Source organism: Pelobates fuscus, chromosome 5 (assembly GCF_036172605.1).
Source record: "Pelobates fuscus isolate aPelFus1 chromosome 5, aPelFus1.pri, whole genome shotgun sequence".
In the NCBI taxonomy this organism is placed as follows: domain Eukaryota; kingdom Metazoa; phylum Chordata; class Amphibia; order Anura; family Pelobatidae; genus Pelobates; species Pelobates fuscus.
Window position 1 is genome coordinate 57,395,158 of NC_086321.1, and position 19,579 is coordinate 57,414,736.

Consider the following 19,579-nt stretch of genomic DNA (forward strand, 5'->3'; position numbering starts at 1 on the left):
TGTTTGCTGCCAATGTTATCTGATGCCAGAGTTATCTGAGGGCAGAACCACCAGGTATGAATAGTGGAGTCAGTGGATTCAGAGCACCGCCAACACAGTGCAGAATGTGATGACTGCGCTGTCCATTTATTTTTTTTAAAATCACGCTGGCACTGCCAAAAAACATTAAATTAAAGAAGAAAAAAGTATACCTACCCTGTAGCAAACATATGTGTTTGTCACATCATGAAACTTACTGTGACGGAATGCCGTCACTGAGTGCCATATCCCCATTTCGTTTGGCGCGGACCTCAAGCTTGCGGCGTCATTTCTGAGACTGTTTTACATGTGCGTGTATATGCTGCTGTGGATCAGCAAAAGGCGGGGGGGGGGGGAGTGTTTTTATTTTTTATAAACCCTTAATTTGGTTCAAAAAGCCACTATACTCTGAGTAAGATCAAAAGGCATATATTTTAGAAAAAAAAGAATTCAAAGAGCAAACCATACAATCAAGTATGAAACAACACTGTTTTATAACCCAATTCTATAAAGTTTAACATTTTAGTTCAAGGTAGCTTAACTGTTGACTTAAAATTTACAAAGTCCTCCTCAGTTCCCCTTTATTTCCTGCTTTCTTTATTAACGGTCATCATTTGTGTTGAGATGTTTTAGGAAAAGGCAAGTCACTCACTGAGTGTCTTTCAAGGTTGTTTCTCTCCGAAGGGTCATGCCAATCTGGTAATTGCCTGTAATCTGTAAGAATAACCTTACATTTTGGAATCCACTGGGAGGCATCATTGCCTTACATCAACTCAATTAATAGGATAAGTTTACGCACTCCAGCACAGGAACATCTACTGTAGGTTTATAGTACAAAACTGAGTCTAAATAGCTTTCTTATGTGTGTCTGGAAAAAAACCACAGCTGAAAGGTCTGAATTAGAAGGTTTGAAATAAAATACCCTTGAGGTTATTCAGTAAACCAGGATTTGGGACCTGCACATTTTAGGGGGAAAAAAATAGCAAAATTGGAAACATTTTCCAATGCTGCTGTTTTTCCATCTTAACTATTCTGTGATAAAAATTGCAATTCCCTTGACAATTATCCTCGGTTTCTGGTTTAGTAGAATATGTCTGCAGAAATGTACTGCTTAAACAAATTATAATGGTACAGTAGCATTATTTAAAGTGACACTTCAGACCCCTGAAGAATTTTAACTTATGCAGTGCTTTATGCGTGAAGAGTATGCAAAAAATTCAATAGAAGTTGGAACCTTTTTTTAAAGAACCTTGTTACACCCCCTGGCTCTCAAACAGACAAACAGACTTTTAATTCTTGGTTTGGTTAGCTCAGTGGAGCTAAAATCAAGGCAGCAATTGCCCAGAGCACCTGCCTTGCAAAGACTTATAATTGAGCTGCATTGGAAAGTCTGTGATTGGACAGCAACAGAAAGTGTGGGGGAGGCATAGAAGGGGAGAGCTTGGAAAGGCTGCAGACAAGAGATTGACAACTTTTGCAAACTGTTTTAGATATATCCCAAATGAAAAACTGCATAAATAAATGCATGCATGTTTCCACTGGAGGTATAAATACTAAACAATGATTTATATTTTATATTTTATTTATTTAGGCAGTGGAGTGTCTCTTTAAATATTAGGAAATAACCTAAAAATATAAATGTTAACCATTGCATAAACCTATGGGACAAATATGGTAATTTTTAGAAAGTGTTTTTTAGAAAGTGTTAATCAAAATAATTGGATTAGGGGACAGGGTTTGACCATCAGGCCGATCGTTCACATCTTGACAGAGCTCCAAGAGAAACAGTGAAAATGTGTGTATTTTTTGTTGCTTATTTCCTGCATCTCTTGCCCTTCCACTGGTTGCTGATACCCGACACTATTGTGGGTTCCGGTTCACCCACTTTTGAGTCAACGCTGGTTACGTTTTTGGTGGTTCTCAATCACGGCAGACCCGCAACCTACATGCGGACTACTTGGAGTGGCGTGGGGGAGAAGGCCGATCCCTCTGCCACTGGACTCTCTGTTAAATGCGGTACCTGCCTGGGGCCACTCCCCCCTACACCCCTACTGTTATCTAGGCACATATCTCTCGTGTTACAGGACTCGGCCTGTCTTCCCAGAAATTAATGATCAGCTATTGGTTACTAAAACCTCTCTTAATTAGGCCACAACACTGCAGCTTTTGTGCCTTTGCAAGGCTAACCTTATAAGTTAATGTTGCTTATCTTTCTTATTGTGTTTTTACGTTTAGCCTCTACTCATATCTGCTTATGGTGCCGTCATAGTCATTATGCGTTAGATTTCTGTTTTTGCCTTACACTACAAACACTATTTACCATGCTTTATGTTATCGCCTTATAACGTAAAAATGTGCAGTCTCGTTAAAATTCTAAGCTACAACCATTCCTTCTGATTGTCGCATATACCACTGTTAAAATGTCTACGCCTATTTGAGTGTCCTACTCTCTAAAATAAAAATACAAATAATGTAATTATTATAAAAAAATTTAACTGATGAGATGTATCTTGATTATCTGACGATCAAAAACTGTTACCGATTCTAGGCGCATTCCTTCCTTTGAGTATTATTAATGCTGTGTTTTTATTAAAATCATGCAGAAAACTCAGATATCATCTGATGGTTTGTACAGCTTCCTTTGAATGTATAACCAGAAATTACATGAAGGCACATACAAAGAGACTGCACACACCAGCAAAAAAAAAAAGAAAGAAATTTGTGTTAATAATTAATATGGTGCCATGAGTGGTGGCCAGCTGGGAATACACATAGATATATGTTTCTCTATGTGCATATATAGATCTAGATCTAAATAATTTTTCAACATCGTGTTTTTTTAGCAGAGAAAACACAGACTTTGTCTTTTATATTCGTGCATAGGTACTTGTATGAGATGATAATTTAAAACTGCAGAACCTTAATCCAGAGCAGGTCCTAAACCGAATGTCACCCAAAGCAAAGAGTATTTCTTGTGTTCTCTAGTTTTCAATAATTTATTACAACCATGCACCGTAAAGTTTGTTATTGCATTTTTGGTGATAATATTTGTATTACCTTGAAAATGGCAAATGACATTGTAGTTCATTTTATTGTCCAAGATTTGCATGGTCATTAATCAAATGTATTGTTATATCGCTTTTTCTCTTATCTTCCAGTCTATTTCCCCCACTATATTATAGCTATTTCCTCTTTTTCCCTATATTTCTTCATCCTTTCTTTTACTGCTACTGCCCTTCCCGTGACAGTGAAGTCAGTACTTACATATAATGATATAGTTTTCCATAGACGCTAGTGAGGATCATTAACATGGTAGTAGGTCAGTAAGACCCAGCAGTTCAGCAAATCATTTTGCTTCATGGTTTATTTAAACAGTGATGTTCTGTAGCTCAGCATTTCAGTGGCTACTGGCTATTCTTCTGTGAAATTCCATTGTTTACTCATCAGTGACATTCTGTAGCTTAGTGGGATTCTGTGATTTGACAAATAAGTGAGGTAGTTCAGGTCAGATTCTGACATTTTAGGTCACAGAGGTTTTGTACATCAGTGAGGTTCCAGAGTTGGTTAGTAGGTCAGTGAGATATCAGAGTTCAGTGACATTCTGTATTTAATTCGGTTAGTGGTTCTGTATTAAACATGTTTGTGCTAGGATCCCATAACTCAGTAAGTTGGTAGAATCCCACACACCAGCAAGTCACTCTAGCACATGTACCTTGGTGTGTTAACTCACACTTGTCCCATGACCCAGCACATTTATCAAGAAGGTATCCCTTTGATATCCCTTTATTAAGAAGGTCAGTGGTGTCCAGTTACTCAGAGGGTTTGTGGTATTCCTTATCAGGTCAGGAAAGTGGTACCCTACGACCCAATAAATGTAGACTTCCATTTCTCAGCAGTTCAGTGGGTTCGTTGGCTTTGCCAAGTGTTTATGCTATTTTATGTGTTCATAAATATAATCATAATTATATAGTCATCTACCTTCTTAATATAATCACAAACAATGCAATTTTTTTTATAAACACCAATTCACCCACCTTTCAAGATAGGTAAAGAGGTTAATCAGAATTCTTCTGTCTGCACTGTTCTACATTTAAGGTGACTTTTCAAGGTCATATATCTATTTGATTCACAATATATTGAACTAACTGATAACCTTCCTTATCTCAAAAGGCCGACGAGTTCATCATTGAAGCTGTAAGTCTAAGGCAGGTGAGAAGGGTTCGTATAGGACATGACGGAAAAGGCGGAGGCTGTGGGTGGTACCTTGACAAGGTCGTAGTAAGAGAAGAAGGAAAACCAGAGACAGAGTCTGTGGAATTTCCATGCAACAGGTATAAGTAATCAACAGCATTCCTTTTTTCCAATATAATATTATAGGAGGATGGGGTAACAAGAAAATATAAACAAATCCAAAACAAACCGTATTAGTAGAGGAGTGCAGCATTATGACACTTTATTGACAGTTCACAATATTATACATCATGGATTCAATGTTTCTCACAAATGTGAGGACATACATCAAAAATGGAACATCAGAGTCCAGATATGAAAACCAGAAATGGAACATCAGAGTCCAGATATGGAAACCAGAAATGGAACATCAGTTGTGGAAACCAAAGAATAAAGCAACATTAAACTCAATGTAGCGGAGCTCCCTGTACCCCGACTGGGTACTTCCGCCAAAGGACCTCTTCCTCGCTGGAACAGGGCTCAAACCCCAACACTTCTGCCCACAATCGCCAGGGTGGGACTGGGGCTCTGGAACTGCTCCTCCCTGGAGCTGAATGGGGAATTAGCTCTAGTCCTTACAAGGACTTTTCCCGGATGAATCTCCTGTAAGCTGGAACGGCAGACACAAGAGCAAATCCCTCCAACAACAGGACGACACACAGTTTTGGAGTGTAAGCAGGAACAGACTGAGCTGTGGCTACTTTTATACACATTTCTCCACAAGTTTACCACCCACGTGGACCTTGTGGAACAGCCAATCAACAACGTACAGTACAGTCAGACACTCCCAGCTAATACACACAAACCCTACCCTCTGCCTGTGATATAATTACTAAGCACAATGGGCTAACTTAATTATTACAGGCAGGAAAATATTCAGTTTTAAACAATATTTATAACATCCAAACTATACTTGCAATTTCCATAAAAGTTACATATTCTGAACCAGCATAATCAGTATACCTACATATTCAAAAATTATACAATTCCTTTCAGTGGTTCAAAAGATAAATGGAAGTCCTATTTGACCGACCGCAAGCATGGCTTTCCTTTCCAAAAGAGTTGCATAGATTTGGGCTGTGCAGTCGGTCTATTTCACATAGAAAAAAGACTCAGTCCCATTTGCCGTTCGTGAAAATATCCCATTATAACGTGGCGTTCGAATAGTCGAACACACTTCGATTTCTGTCGAAGTGGAAAAGAAGGTAAGGTTCAGCGGTGTTCGTGCCTTTGTTTAGCCGTTTTCAGTTCCATGAGTTCGACGACAAAACACAGCTGACCGTGTTTGACTAACAAAGATGACAAACTACAAGTGATATTCTTTACGAAAATATCTGTGGGTGGATTGGCGCTATTAATACTAATACAAAGGTGTAAACACAGCAACTACCCCCAAGTGCCAAAAAATCACCCAAAGGCACTATACAAATAGGTACAAGAAAAAAATATATATAAAGGGGGGTGCTATATAGACATAAAATACTTATATCTGTACATCAAAAGGTCTCTCGGCAGATAACCAAATCAATCTAGAAAAAACAAACAGAATGCACATAGCATAATACTGTATGAGGAAATAAGAATGGATAATGGTGGTATTGGGTCACTCACAATAAACAGAGCCTATTATAGCAGGCTCTGACTGTATAGGCTCTTCAGAATCTCTGTATGCTGTATACTCCAACAGGATCAGCCCCAGGATCAGCTCCAGCCTCCTCTTAGTATTCCTCCGGTCACACCAGAAAGACCAAGTGGTAAGGTGTAAAAGAATTTATTGAGAATACTTTTAAAACAAATAGTATAAAAAGGTAATAAAGCACTACGCGTTTCGACTTTCCGTCTTCTTCAAAGGTGCATAACATACAAGTCCATCTAATCTCTTTAAATACGTCCGGAGCTGTCAAATTTCGCGGGTAAACGTTCACATTACTTCCGTGTTGTGATGTCACTTCCGGATCCGTCGGCTTGATTTTCGTCAAATGACGTCATCACGTTTCAGCCCGTGTAGTGTCCTTCAACCCGGATGTTAATGCATTCGGACGCCATCTTTATGCCTGGCATTATACTCATAAACCATACTTTAATGAGGAAAAATAGATCGGGTAGAAATAAAACATTCATTTTGTAGAAATCCGCTTGGTAGAGCTTGTTAATATATATTATTTTCTACAATATTAGGAGAAATATTGGGAGAAAAAAAGAAAATTTTAAAATTTTCCAAATTACTATTAAAAACAGAATAAGGCTTATCGATAAGGAAAAAAGGGGGGGGGGGTTAAGAAAGTAACACCCCCTCTCAAGGAAACAAACCTTGTTGGGAGAAAAAACATTTCTTAAAGGAAAAATATCCATAAAAATGAGTAAAAAATATATGTAAAAGTATATATAATAAAAAATAAAATATATATAATCAGGGACAGATCTTCTAAATAAGGGCTGCCATCTCAAAGTCCACATTGAGCCCGCCCGGAGTCAGTGTTCCTAGATCAAAGATCCACCTCATCTCACAGCGGCTCAATGTGGACTCGAAATGACCTCCCCTCCAGTGGGGTTTGATGGCCTGAATCCCAAAAAACTTGAGCCCTGCAGGGTTTCCGCCATGAGCATTTAAAAAATGTGTAGAAACACTATGCTTTAAAAAACCTCTCCTTATATTGTAGATATGTTCACGTATCCTTGTTTTTAAATTCCTTGATGTTTTCCCCACATATTGGAGTCCACAAGGACACGTGAGCAAATACACCACATTCTTAGTGTGACAGGTAATAAACGAATTGATCTTAAAATTAACAGAGCCAATCTTAGAGTGGAAAGCTTCTATTTTCTTCGGTTTATTCTGGTAATTCCTACAGCCCATACAATCCCCACAATAATGGAAACCTTTCTGCAGGGATTTATTAATGGTTAAAAAAATTTCTTTCAATTTAGGAGCTTCTAAATAACTCGAGGTTAATTTCTGTCTTAGATTTTGCGCCCCTCTAAAAATTAACTTGGGTTTATCATTAAGGTATGGTAGGATTTCTTCATCCTGTTGGAGGATATACCAATGTTAATTATGATTATAAAAAAAGGAATCAATATGATCATAATTCTGATCAGAGTTACCGATTTCCTAGTAGAGAAAGAAGGGGAATTCCCACTTCAAACCGATTTGAACCCCTGAACCAAAAAGAAAAACAAAGAAGTGTTCCTTTTTTAGAGGAGCGTTGGGACGAACCCCTAGAAAAAACCCCACTCCCTATAAAAAGGAGATACCGAGAAGTAGAAGAAGGGGAAATAGGGGAGGAAAAAGATTGGAGAGACCCAAGAGGAAAAATGATGAGGAGGTAAAAATCTTCAACCTTTCCAAAAAAGTTCTAAATTGTGATCAAAGAAAAATTCTAGGAAAAGGCTTCAAGTTCGTTCCAAGTTGCAATATTGACCAATTTGAAGCTTATACAGATATAAATCGCTTTATGCGAAAATTGTGCATCAAGAAATTCTTTGATAGAAAACCACATGTAGAAAATTCGACTAGTGGAGAAATAGGGAATATTGTACATACAGAATTAAAAGCCCCTTCCACTTTTTACCCTATCCATCTAAAATCCAATGCCATGAAGGTCTTTGAAAAAGCATGTACCAAGGACATAAAAAAGATAAAAGCGAATAAAAAGAATAATCTCACAAAATCAGAATTAGTGGCATTACAGGATTTAAGAAAAGATTCTGAGATTGTAATTAAACCTGCGGATAAGGGGGGGGGGGGTGGTAGTTATGGACAGGGCCAAATATATTATGGAAATCAATCGGCAATAAAGATACCTATGTCAAATTAAACAAAAATCCCCAACAAGATATCCAAAAAAATTTAGTAGAATATCTGGACAAAGGTCTTCTAAAAGAGATTTTAACTAAAAAAGAGTATGATTATCTAAATATGAAGTCCCCAAAAATTCCAGTAATCTATATATTACCAAAACTTCATAAGGATGTGAGTAACCCCCCGGGGAGACCCATTGTCTCCGGAGTGGGCTCACTTCTTTTCGAATCTGTCCAAATACATAGATACCCTTCTCCAACCTCTAGTGAAGGAGAATCCCTCATACCTAAAGGATTCTATGAGCCTACTACAAATATTGAAGAATTTTAGATGGCAAAGTGACTTCGCATTTATTACGTGCGATGTCACTAGCTTATACACTTGTATAGAGCACGATATTGGATGCCGAGCCAACTATTCCTTTTTGGAAGCCTCAGGGTTGTACCCCAAGGAGCAAATAGATTTTGTGATGGAGGGGATTTCTTTAATCCTTCGAAATAATTTCTTTTGGTTCGAGGGGGAGTACTATCTGCAACGTCGGGGGACTGCTATGGGGACCAGATTCGCACCCAGTTATGCTAATCTATTTATGGCTTTTTGGGAAAATTATTTTGTCTATTCCCAGCATGACTGGAGTGCGAATCTGGTCCTCTATAGAAGGTACATAGATGACATTTTCATTATTTGGAGGGGAGATCATTCCACCTTTTTGAAATTTTTTAATTTTTTGAATTCTAATGAGTGGAATGTTAAGCTCACTCAGGAATATAGCCAGCATAAAATCAATTTCTTGGATCTAGAAATCTCGGCTACAGGGAATAGTATCGATACATGCACTTTTTTTAAGCCGGTTGATGTAAATGGATATATCCACAAAGAAAGTTGTCATTTCCGTCCATGGTTGGAGAATATACCGAAGGGTCAATTCCTACGCATGAGACGGAATTGTACAAAAATAGAAACTTTCGATTCCCAAACCCAATTTTTAAAAGAGCAATTTGTAAGGAAAGGATACTGTAGTGAACTCTTGGATCAGGAGATAAAATCAGTTAGAAATGTGGAAAGGAACACTCTATTAGAATATAAATCAAAAAATATATTAGAGGAGAAACAGGATAAAATACCTATTATCTGTAACTATAGTCAAGACCACAGAGAGCTTAAAAAAATCTTTAACAAACATTGGTATATCCTCCAACAGGATGAAGAAATCCTACCATACCTTAATGATAAACCCAAGTTAATTTTTAGAGGGGCGCAAAATCTAAGACAGAAATTAACCTCGAGTTATTTAGAAGCTCCTAAATTGAAAGAATTTTTTTTAACCATTAATAAATCCCTGCAGAAAGGTTTCCATTATTGTGGGGATTGTATGGGCTGTAGGAATTACCAGAATAAACCGAAGAAAATAGAAGCTTTCCACTCTAAGATTGACTCTGTTAATTTTAAGATCAATTCGTTTATTACCTGTCACACTAAGAATGTGGTGTATTTGCTCACGTGTCCTTGTGGACTCCAATATGTGGGGAAAACATCAAGGAATTTAAAAACAAGGATACGTGAACATATCTACAATATAAGGAGAGGTTTTTTAAAGCATAGTGTTTCTACACATTTTTTTTTTTTTTTTAATTCTTTATTTTTATCGTGCTTTGAGTAATTAACACATAAGCTCGTGGTGCCCCAATAGCATTCCCCGAGCGTAATTTACAGGCATAGACAGTAGGAGCATTGAGATTTTTGGCACATTTTAAAATGGATCTTAGATCAGGACGTTAGTAAATACGAGTTACATTTGCATGAGTTACGATTACCAGAAGTTAATTAACATGTCTGACTTAGGTTAATAGCATTGTACAGCACCCTAACCATCTAATAAGTGGCTTGGGTGTACATACATTTTTATACAGTAAGTATCTTAGCTAGGGCTATTAGTCAGACTAAGTATAACAAGATGCAGTAGCATAAAGTAGCGTAAAATAGAGTACTATAGAGTAGAGTACCACCAGGCAGATCGTGGCGCATTGGGTCATCCCCTGCGAGTGTCATGGCGCTAGAGACCGCTGTGCATTGCATGTTTGGCTGTGACATTATTAGGATATAAGTCGCTCCATGTAGCTGTGTATGCCGCCAGAGTGTCCCTTGGTGAGGCTGCCTGCGGTGAGTTCTGCGGTTTGTGCCTTTCGTGTCGCTTACTGTGTGGGAGTTTAATAGTAGGCATCCTCTTCTTAGGTATGGGGATACACCCCGCAGGTCTCTCCAAGTCCACTGGGTCCTGTTGAAATACTGCTGGGCACAATATCCATAGGTCTATGTGGTCGTGTGACCCAGTCGTGGGGTGATTGCAGGTCTTGTGCCGATCAGATCACCTTGTCCGGTGCGGTACGACCTGGCTGTTACAGGGGGACAGCTTTTCAGGGCCTGCCTCAGGCGATGGTCTGCGGTCTTGGAAGTAGGAGGCTGGGGTAAGGAGCTCCTAGTTGGCGCGGTCTGTGCGGCTCTTCTCTAGTGGCCTGTGGGGCAGTTATCGCACGTTCGGCCATTTTGTGGAGGCCGCGTGGCGGTCGTTGGCGGCTGGTGCCGAGCTGCCCAGGAGCGCCTTGTGGGTGTTTGCCCGCCTGGTGGGGACCGGGATAACCCCCACCGGTCCAAAGGGGGGGGTGTAACGGGGCCAGGAGGGCTCCAGTCGCGTTGTGGTTCACTGCAGCCGGGATGGAGAGCAAGGCAGCGGCCGTCTATTCCACTCCCCTCCCGGGTAGGCCTCAGTCCCCAATCCCCTGAGCATCTCACCAGGACCCAGATCCACCCGATTTCAGGTGCTCTAGCTGCACTGGGACACTACAGGAACTTGTGCCACGGTTTTCCAGGGTGTTTCAGGCTGAGTTTAGTGGGTATTTGCCCAATATTGGCTGAATTCTCCAGGAGCTGTGGTGACTTGCAGCCTGCTAGCATGCTCATGGCGGAAACCCTGCAGGGTTCAAGTTTTTTGGGATTCAGGCCATCAAACCCCACTGGAGGGGAGGTCATTTCGAGTCCACATTGAGCCGCTGTGAGATGAGGTGGATCTTTGATCTAGGAACACTGACTCCGGGCGGGCTCAATGTGGACTTTGAGATGGCAGCCCTTATTTAGAAGATCTGTCCCTGATTATATATATTTTATTTTTTATTATATATACTTTTACATATATTTTTTACTCATTTTTATGGATATTTTTCCTTTAAGAAATGTTTTTTCTCCCAACAAGGTTTGTTTCCTTGAGAGGGGGTGTTACTTTCTTAACCCCCCCCCCTTTTTTCCTTATCGATAAGCCTTATTCTGTTTTTAATAGTAATTTGGAAAAATTTCAAATTTTCTTTTTTTCTCCCAATATTTCTCCTAATATTGTAGAAAATAATATATATTAACAAGCTCTACCAAGCGGATTTCTACCAAATGAATGTTTTATTTCTACCCGATCTATTTTTCCTCATTAAAGTATGGTTTATGAGTATAATGCCAGGCAGAAAGATGGCGTCCGAATGCATTAACATCCAGGTTGAAGGACACTACACGGGCTGAACCGTGATGACGTCATTTGACGCAAATCAAGCCGACGGATCCGGAAGTGACATCACAACACGGAAGTAATGTGAACGTTTACCCGCGAAATTTGACAGCTCCGGACATATTTAAAGAGATTAGATGGACTTGTATGTTATGCACCTTTGAAGAAGACGGAAAGTCGAAACGCGTAGTGCTTTATTACCTTTTTATACTATTTGTTTTAAAAGTATTCTCAATAAATTCTTTTACACCTTACCACTTGGTCTTTCTGGTGTGACCGGAGGAATACTAAAAGGAGGCTGGAGCTGATCCTGGGGCTGATCCTGTTGGAGTATACAGCATACAGAGATTCTGAAGAGCCTATACAGTCAGAGCCTGCTATAATAGGCTCTGTTTATTGTGAGTGACCCAATACCACCATTATCCATTCTTATTTCCTCACACAGTATTATGCTATGTGCATTCTGTTTGTTTTTTCTAGATTGATTTGGTTATCTGCCGAGAGACCTTTTGATGTACAGATATAAGTATTTTATGTCTATATAGCACCCCCCTTTATATATATTTTTTTCTTGTGACTAACAAAGATGGCCCCTGCCACGTGTTCGACTGTACGAACGGCGGCCACCCAGCGGTCAGCAATTTACCTGCGGTTAAACACCAGCCTGGGAGGTAAACTGGCAGCACACTTCCCCCTGTGTGTGGTCCGCTTGTTCGGTAATTGGTTCGATAAGCCCCATTTACCGAACCATATGGGAAAAAGACATGAACAAAGTATTTCCACAGTCTGGGACACGGTTTTAAAGGGGCATTGTTCCAAAAAGTCTCAATATGCCCCTATATTGTTCTTAAAGGGCCATACACCCCAGGGCCATAGTCATAAGGCAGGAGGCTGGCAATCAGGCTCCTCCAAAAGCCAGGGGCAAAGGCAGTTTGTCACATAAAAAAACAGTGGCGAGGTCACTTTCGCCACACTCATCGATAAACTAACATTAAGCTCAGGCTAGCAGCGTTAGTTACTTAAGTGAATTTAAAGTGAATTTCAAAATTAAGGGAAAAATAGCTGAACTGGAAAAATTATCTAATTCATATATGCTTCCAGATCGTCTGCTTTGGCCATAAATTTGAGATTTACTTTGCATTCTCACTTTAGTCAATAACCCTGTATGACATAACCTAAGAAGTGGTCTTACATGAGAGAGGAACTGCACTCAAGCGAAACAATTTTCTTCAGAGCCAGGGTGCAGCTCGACCAGGACTCAGCACCCAGATCCCAATAATATAGGAGAAAACGAAAAGGTCCAGGCATTTCCAAGGTTCTTTTAGTGGCAATTTTTATTGGAAACCAGTAACACGGCGTTTCGACCTTATAGGTCTTTTTCAACTTTTTCATAACCTGAGAAGTGGTCTTGGACATAAGCCCTTAATACAAAACCAGGGGGAAGCAGAACCTACCTCCTGTCTATACTGTATGGTATGTCATTTTAGGGGAGAACCTGGTTACTTTCCACTGTTTTTTTTTCTTCTTTATTTAAACTAACAATATGGCGTAACTTTTTGGAGAATGTTCATGCTTTCAGTACCAGTTCTAAAGCAAGTTTTAAAGATTTTAAATGAAGCAAATGAAAACAAGAAGGAAATTAGTTTCTACCCACCCTCGACTTGTCTTGATCAGTTTTGATATGTATTTTTGTTTTTATTGTTTTAATTGATGTTTTTATATAATTTCTCTTGAGGTGAAGACAACATAGCTATAACAGACCTTTTCTGGTCAAAAAAAAACATAGAACCCGTATAGAACCAATATTCTCTACTTAATAGAATACAGAGAGTTCACTGCAGCTGTATCTTACGACATGACCTATATGTTCACCTATGTTAACTTTGCATTGTTTCTCTCTAAAAGCATAATTTGTATAACAAGATTATTCTTTGCACTATACACACTATGTGGCCAAACACCTATAAATTACATGTTTTTGTTTGTGTACTTTCATTACAGTACGTAAATAACAAATTTAGTTATAAAAGTGACTTAGTTCTAAATAAACGTTAGCACAAAATATGGACAACGATTCCTTCCTTACTTATCAGTATAACCTCCTTTTTTTGTTTTTTCGAGACTCATAGCAGAGAAAGAAAGTATCCTGTAGAAAATGTGATATGGAATGTGTTCTAAGAGACGCATTGGCCAGTGATGGCCTGTTTATTGTAATATAATTCTCTGCCAACATAAGGCTGGCGTAATTTGCAGTTCAGAACTATTTTGATAACCTCAGTCTAGCAGAGAATTATGGAAATTGAAGTCCACTGGCAGGTGGACTAGCCTCTGTGTTAGACTATTACTGTATAATTCTGTTCTCCTTTATTTGCAAAATAGGTGGTTTGACAGGAACGAAGATGATGGACATATTATTCGTGAACTTGTTCCAATTGGGGATTCACAGAATCTGAGAAGTAGGTTTCTTTTTTGCCGGATAAAATATATTATTATGAGTTTGCTCTCATATTTGTAGCTTCTATAGACATCTGAAAAAGACCATAATAAAAAACCTCGCAAATAAGGCAGTATCAAAGGGAAACTCTAAGAACCATAACTATTAGATCTTATTTTTATCAAAATTTGGGCTCTACAGAAGCTCTCCTATGTCACAAATAAGATAGATTACATCATCCCTTCTACTGAAGATTCAAGCAAGTAAACAATTAGTTTATTATTTCATATTTCTGCAGATTCAATGTTTTATCAGAACACGTTAATTTGGTTTTGACACAAGAAGACGAAAGTGATAGTTTGAATAATATGGTGCTATTCCAGATTCTTAGATATTGTTTTATTTGGTGTTTACAACTATTAACGAAACCTTTTTAAAATGAATTTCTTAAATTCTTCTTAACAGATCTCTCATGCCTTTAGTGCATGTTTTTATGATTTGCTTTGCTTTTTGTAATGTAAAATGTTTTTAAGTTATCGATGTTCAACCCCTTAAGGACCAAATTTCTGGAATAAAAGGGAATCATGACATGTCACACATGTCATGTGTCCTTAAGGGGTTAAAGACTTTACCTAATGGACTTCTCTTTTACCTGCTAGTTGGCTGCTTCTGCAGTACAAATTGATTAATCGAATGTTGGGCATGCAGTGTGCCAACAATCTGTTCACACTGATTTGTGAAAAAGAGGAGAGTTTAGGAACTGGAAGCGAATTAACGTCATGTTATGGTCATATTTTGTTTCTGTCTGAGTGCCTGCCTCCTGTTTTTGCAATTCTAGATCTTGTGCAATGTTTTTCTCAAACTATTACTTTTCCCTGGCTGATCCATAGGCATCAGTTACCATTTCCAAATTAAAACTGGGGATGTTAGCGGGGCTAGCTCAGATTCCCGTGTCTTTGTGAAACTCTACGGAGAGAAAGGGGACACAAACAAGCAGTTTCTTCTTGTATCTGACAATGACCTTGCGGACAATTTTGAGAGAGGAAGAGTGGACAATTTTACCATCAATACCATTGATATTGGAAAGGTAAGATGTACCATCAATGTATATATATTTTTTTGTCTTTCTTTAATCCCTTTAATTGTCAGGTAGAGCAGCCGTGCTAGGGGTTGGTTTGTAATTAATTACACAAAAAATAGGCTCGTGGTTTAAGATGCTTTTTATGTTGCTTTCTCAACTCCAAGTAGATCTATCACATATGTAAATTATGTTTTAAAGAACATGATAATATATTGTGTGAGTGACTGATCCTTATTACTGATTCTCTTAGCTGGTATTGGTTTCCCTTTGTGGATTCTGAATAGGGCAGAATTTTAGGCTTTTACTTACTATTGTTGTCTCCAAAAAAATGTGAAATGTTAATCTTCAGGTATGTTTGGGAATGCACGGTTCCAAATTACTAGCAGATGTAAATATATCTTTATATGATGCCCAATACATTGAAACAAGAATTTGAATTACCAAAGGCTACTATGCCACGTTATTTGCATAAGGTTCTTCTTATTGCAACTGACTGCACTTTGTAAAGACCAATCTTGTAGACTATAGTTCATTTCAGGAAGAGGGATATCACATACAGTCCTTTTACATTAGGCAGAGGAAATGACCAGAACAAATTTTTCTGCCAAATCAATGCAGGACTTGGAGAATTTTATAGATTTCAACTATTTTGGCCTTAAATGTGAAATTTCAGACAATTCTCACATTAGTGAATGGCCCTGTGATTATTACTTTTATTTATTTCTATTTACATGGGAAAGTCACACAACAGAAAACCATTCTCGTGTAGATAAGGAACAAAACTGCTTTAAATCTAACTATATCTCCCTCTTGATTTTCCATGGCTAAAGCAGTTAACCATAATATTGCTATGTTTTCTTTTCTTATTAAATGTTTTAATTTTGCATGAAGAAGTATGACTCATTCACTACTATCAACACTAATAAGATTTTTCCAAATTAATATATTTACAGCTAGCAGATGATTTTCAAAGAACATTTGTGTGTGTAGATTGTTATGTCCTCCTCCAAAAATGAACATTTATTACAATTACAGACATCTCTTCTTTTTTTTTTTTTGTTTGGTCATTCTTGGGAGAAATATTAATTTAGGGGTTTAAAGAAATTACACAATAGTCTTGCAGCCCTTCTGGAGGATAAAATCATAAAATGATAAGCATCACTTCTGTAACATTCCATGTGAGTGCGTACAATACATGTCAAATGTTCGGATATATCATGAAAGAGTACTCAAAATATAAAGAAAATCATTCTGGAAAGAACACAACATTCTAAATGTTAGATCATGACCTCTGTAATCATCTAAAATTATTTTAGTAAAATATAGGCACACTCAGTAGTGTCCCTTTAGTGTGATCCACACTTAGTTTAACATAGAGAAAACTGTCTAAATTATTGTAAAGTAATTTTATGGTAGCACAGGTCACAGTTTAAACTTTCGGTTGTTGTTTACCATTAATGTTTCTTTGTTTAGGTCTCTGTTTCTTTCCTTCTTCTAAGGAACCAATTAAATCTTGTCTGACTGGCTTGAGTTTGAAACATTATTTAATCATCAACACTTCTTTGGTACATTGTGTACGAGTCTGCAATCCTAGCCCTTGATCACTGGCATTTCCTTACACTCTCTACAAATCAAAAGCCCCAATGCAAGGTTTAGCTACATTTTTAACGTAGTAAAAACATCTAAAGAAGAAAAATGCTAAAAAATAAATAGATCGAACACCATGCGGACGATCAAAATGCCAAAAACAGTGCAAACAGTGTAATGGTCCATGTCTTTAATGCACTAATAGGGGGCTTGTTTATTTATTTAGATCAATAAACTTTTGATCGGCCATGATAATGTTGGAATTCGAGCTGGCTGGTTTTTGGCAAACGTGGTTGTTCAGGTCCCGGCACACGGGAAGCAGTATATGTTCCCTTGTAATCGATGGCTTTGTAAGGATGAAAGTGATGGCAAAGTGGAAGTGGAAGTGTACGCCAGTGAGGTTAAAGACATTGAGAAAAGTAAGTATAGTAACAGTGAAAATAAATGTAACAGTACTAATAGCTACGTATGCAGTGCTTGTTCCATCCTGTGCTGGGTACATACACCCACATGAACTTAGAGTTAATTGAATGGGTTTCTGATCCTATCATCATGTATCTCAATGGGGAAAGCTACAATATACACTATGGTTCTTATATGTAATTCCACATACACAATATAATCAGACTCTCACATAAATCTTGCTCTAAAAATATGGGATATTGTCACGAGTATGCATGGACTATCCAGTGTAACTCCAGTATGTGCTTTTAACATTTTCAGTACCGTACCAGGCTACTTTTACCATTATGTTTGAATATACATCAAGCCCCTATGAATACTGCAAATACTTGACAGCAAAATGCGTCAAAACCACCTCACATGCTCAGTTCTTTGAGGTAGAAGCTATTGTTTTTCTGAAATAAATGCATCCCTAACAATCCTGTTCTGTATTAACCCATCTCAATAGAAAGCATTAGCAACACATCAAAACATTAAGAATTAGAAGAAGCTTACACCCTGTTCCAAATTATTATGCAAATTCTATTTATGTGTCACAAAGATTAAATATTTTGGTTTTCAGTTTAACTCATGGATGACATTGTGTCTCAGGGCACTTTTGATCACTGAAAACAATCTCGGGCACCTGTGATAATTAGATTGCCAGGTGAGCCCAATTTTAGGAAAAACTACTAAAGGAGGGTGTTCCACATTATTAAGCAGAGCACCATTTTCATGCAATATGGGGAAGAAAAAGGATCTCTCTGCTGCTGAAAAGAGTGAACTAGTTCAATGCCTTGGACGAGGTATGAAAACATGAGATATTTCACGAAAACGTAAGCGTGATCATCGCACTATTAAGAGATTTGTGGATGATTCAGAGCACAGACGGGTTCGTGCAGATAAAGGCACATTGAGGAATATTTCTGCCAGATCCATGCATCGGATCAAGAGAGCAGCTGATAAAATACGATTACATAGCAGCAAACAGATATTTGAAGCTGCTGGTACCTCTGGAGTCCCACTGACATCAAGGTGTAGAGTTCTCCAGAGTCTTGCAACTGTGCATAAACCTTCTATTTGGCCACCACTAACCAATGCTCACAAGCAGAAATGGCTGCATTGGGCAGAAAAATACATGAAGACTAATTTTCAAACAGTCCTGTTCACTGATGAGTGCTGTGCAACCCTGGATGGTTCAGATGGATGGAGTAGTGGATGGTTGGTGGACGGCCACCCTGTTCCAACAAGTCTGCGATGTCAGCAAGGCAGTGGTGAAGTCATGTTTTGGGCCGGAATCATTGGAAGAGAGCTGGTCGGCCCCTTGAGGGTCCCCGAAGGTGTAAAGATGACCTCTGCAAAGTATGTGGAGTTTCTGACTGACCACTTTCTTCCCTTGTACAGAAGTATGCTTTCCGTAATAAAATCATCTTCATGCATGACAATGCACCATCTCATGCTGCAAAGAATACCTCTGCATCAATGGCTGCTATGGGGATAAAAGGAGAGAAAGTCGTGGTGTGGCTTCCATCCTCCCCTGACCTCAATCCTATTGAGAACCTTTGGAGCATCCTCAAGCAAAAGATCTATGAGGGTGGGAGGCAGTTTACATCCAAACATCAGCTCTGGGAGGCTATTCTGACATCTTGCAAACAAATTCAAGCAGAAACTGTCCAACAACTCACAAGTTCAATGGACGCAAGACTTGTGAAGCTGCTTTCAAATAAGGGGTCCTATGTTAAAATGTAACGTGACCTGTTAAAATGTTTAAAAAGTTAAAATGTTGTTATAAGTTTGATTGAAATAGCTTTTGATTTCAGTAAATATGCTGCAAACACAACAAATGACAATTTTCAGTTCTTTACAACCTATAAAGTGTTTTGAAACTTACTGTGCGTAATAATTTGGAACAGTGCATAGTAAGTTTTTTATTTAAAAAAAATACTGTCTTCATTAGGAGGTTTGTTCAATAAAATTTGAATTGTACTCTTAATAGTTGATAACATGAGAATTATGCTGACTGTTATTTAGGTAAATTAGAAAAATATAATTTGCATAATAATTTGGAACAGGGTGTAGTTCCTCCATGACTGCTTTAATAATCTACTTTCCTCTGAGAAGACTTTTCACTAGATTTTGGACCATGGTTGGAGGAACGTGCTTAAGGCATTGGTACGGGGCAGTTATTCCTGGCTTGCACTCAACGTTCCAATTCAGTCCAGAGGTGTTCACTGCAGTTGTGTTCAGTGATATTGGCAGGCTAGTAAAGTTTTTTATCATTCAACAGACACTCCAGTATGCACCTTGTCTTGTACTTGGGGCCATTTGAAATACTTTGTAATATAATTACTATAGAACAAAACATTAATACATGGGTTTTCAAGTCAAAATCAATGTAGTTATCACTTGGCATTTTCTCTGTTATTTGCATTGCAAATC

General features: G+C 38.3%; 1 protein-coding gene across 1 annotated transcript in view; it reads left to right on the top strand.

Moving 5' to 3' along the window:
- Positions 1 to 19,579, top strand: part of LOXHD1 (lipoxygenase homology PLAT domains 1) — a 177,407-nt gene that overhangs the window by 91,100 nt on the left and 66,728 nt on the right. Inside the window, exons 19-22 of the mRNA XM_063453877.1 lie at positions 4,189 to 4,349; positions 13,977 to 14,053; positions 14,922 to 15,118; positions 16,926 to 17,118. Of these exons, the coding sequence (XP_063309947.1) occupies positions 4,189 to 4,349; positions 13,977 to 14,053; positions 14,922 to 15,118; positions 16,926 to 17,118 (628 nt within the window). The remainder of the gene's footprint in view (positions 1 to 4,188; positions 4,350 to 13,976; positions 14,054 to 14,921; positions 15,119 to 16,925; positions 17,119 to 19,579) is intronic.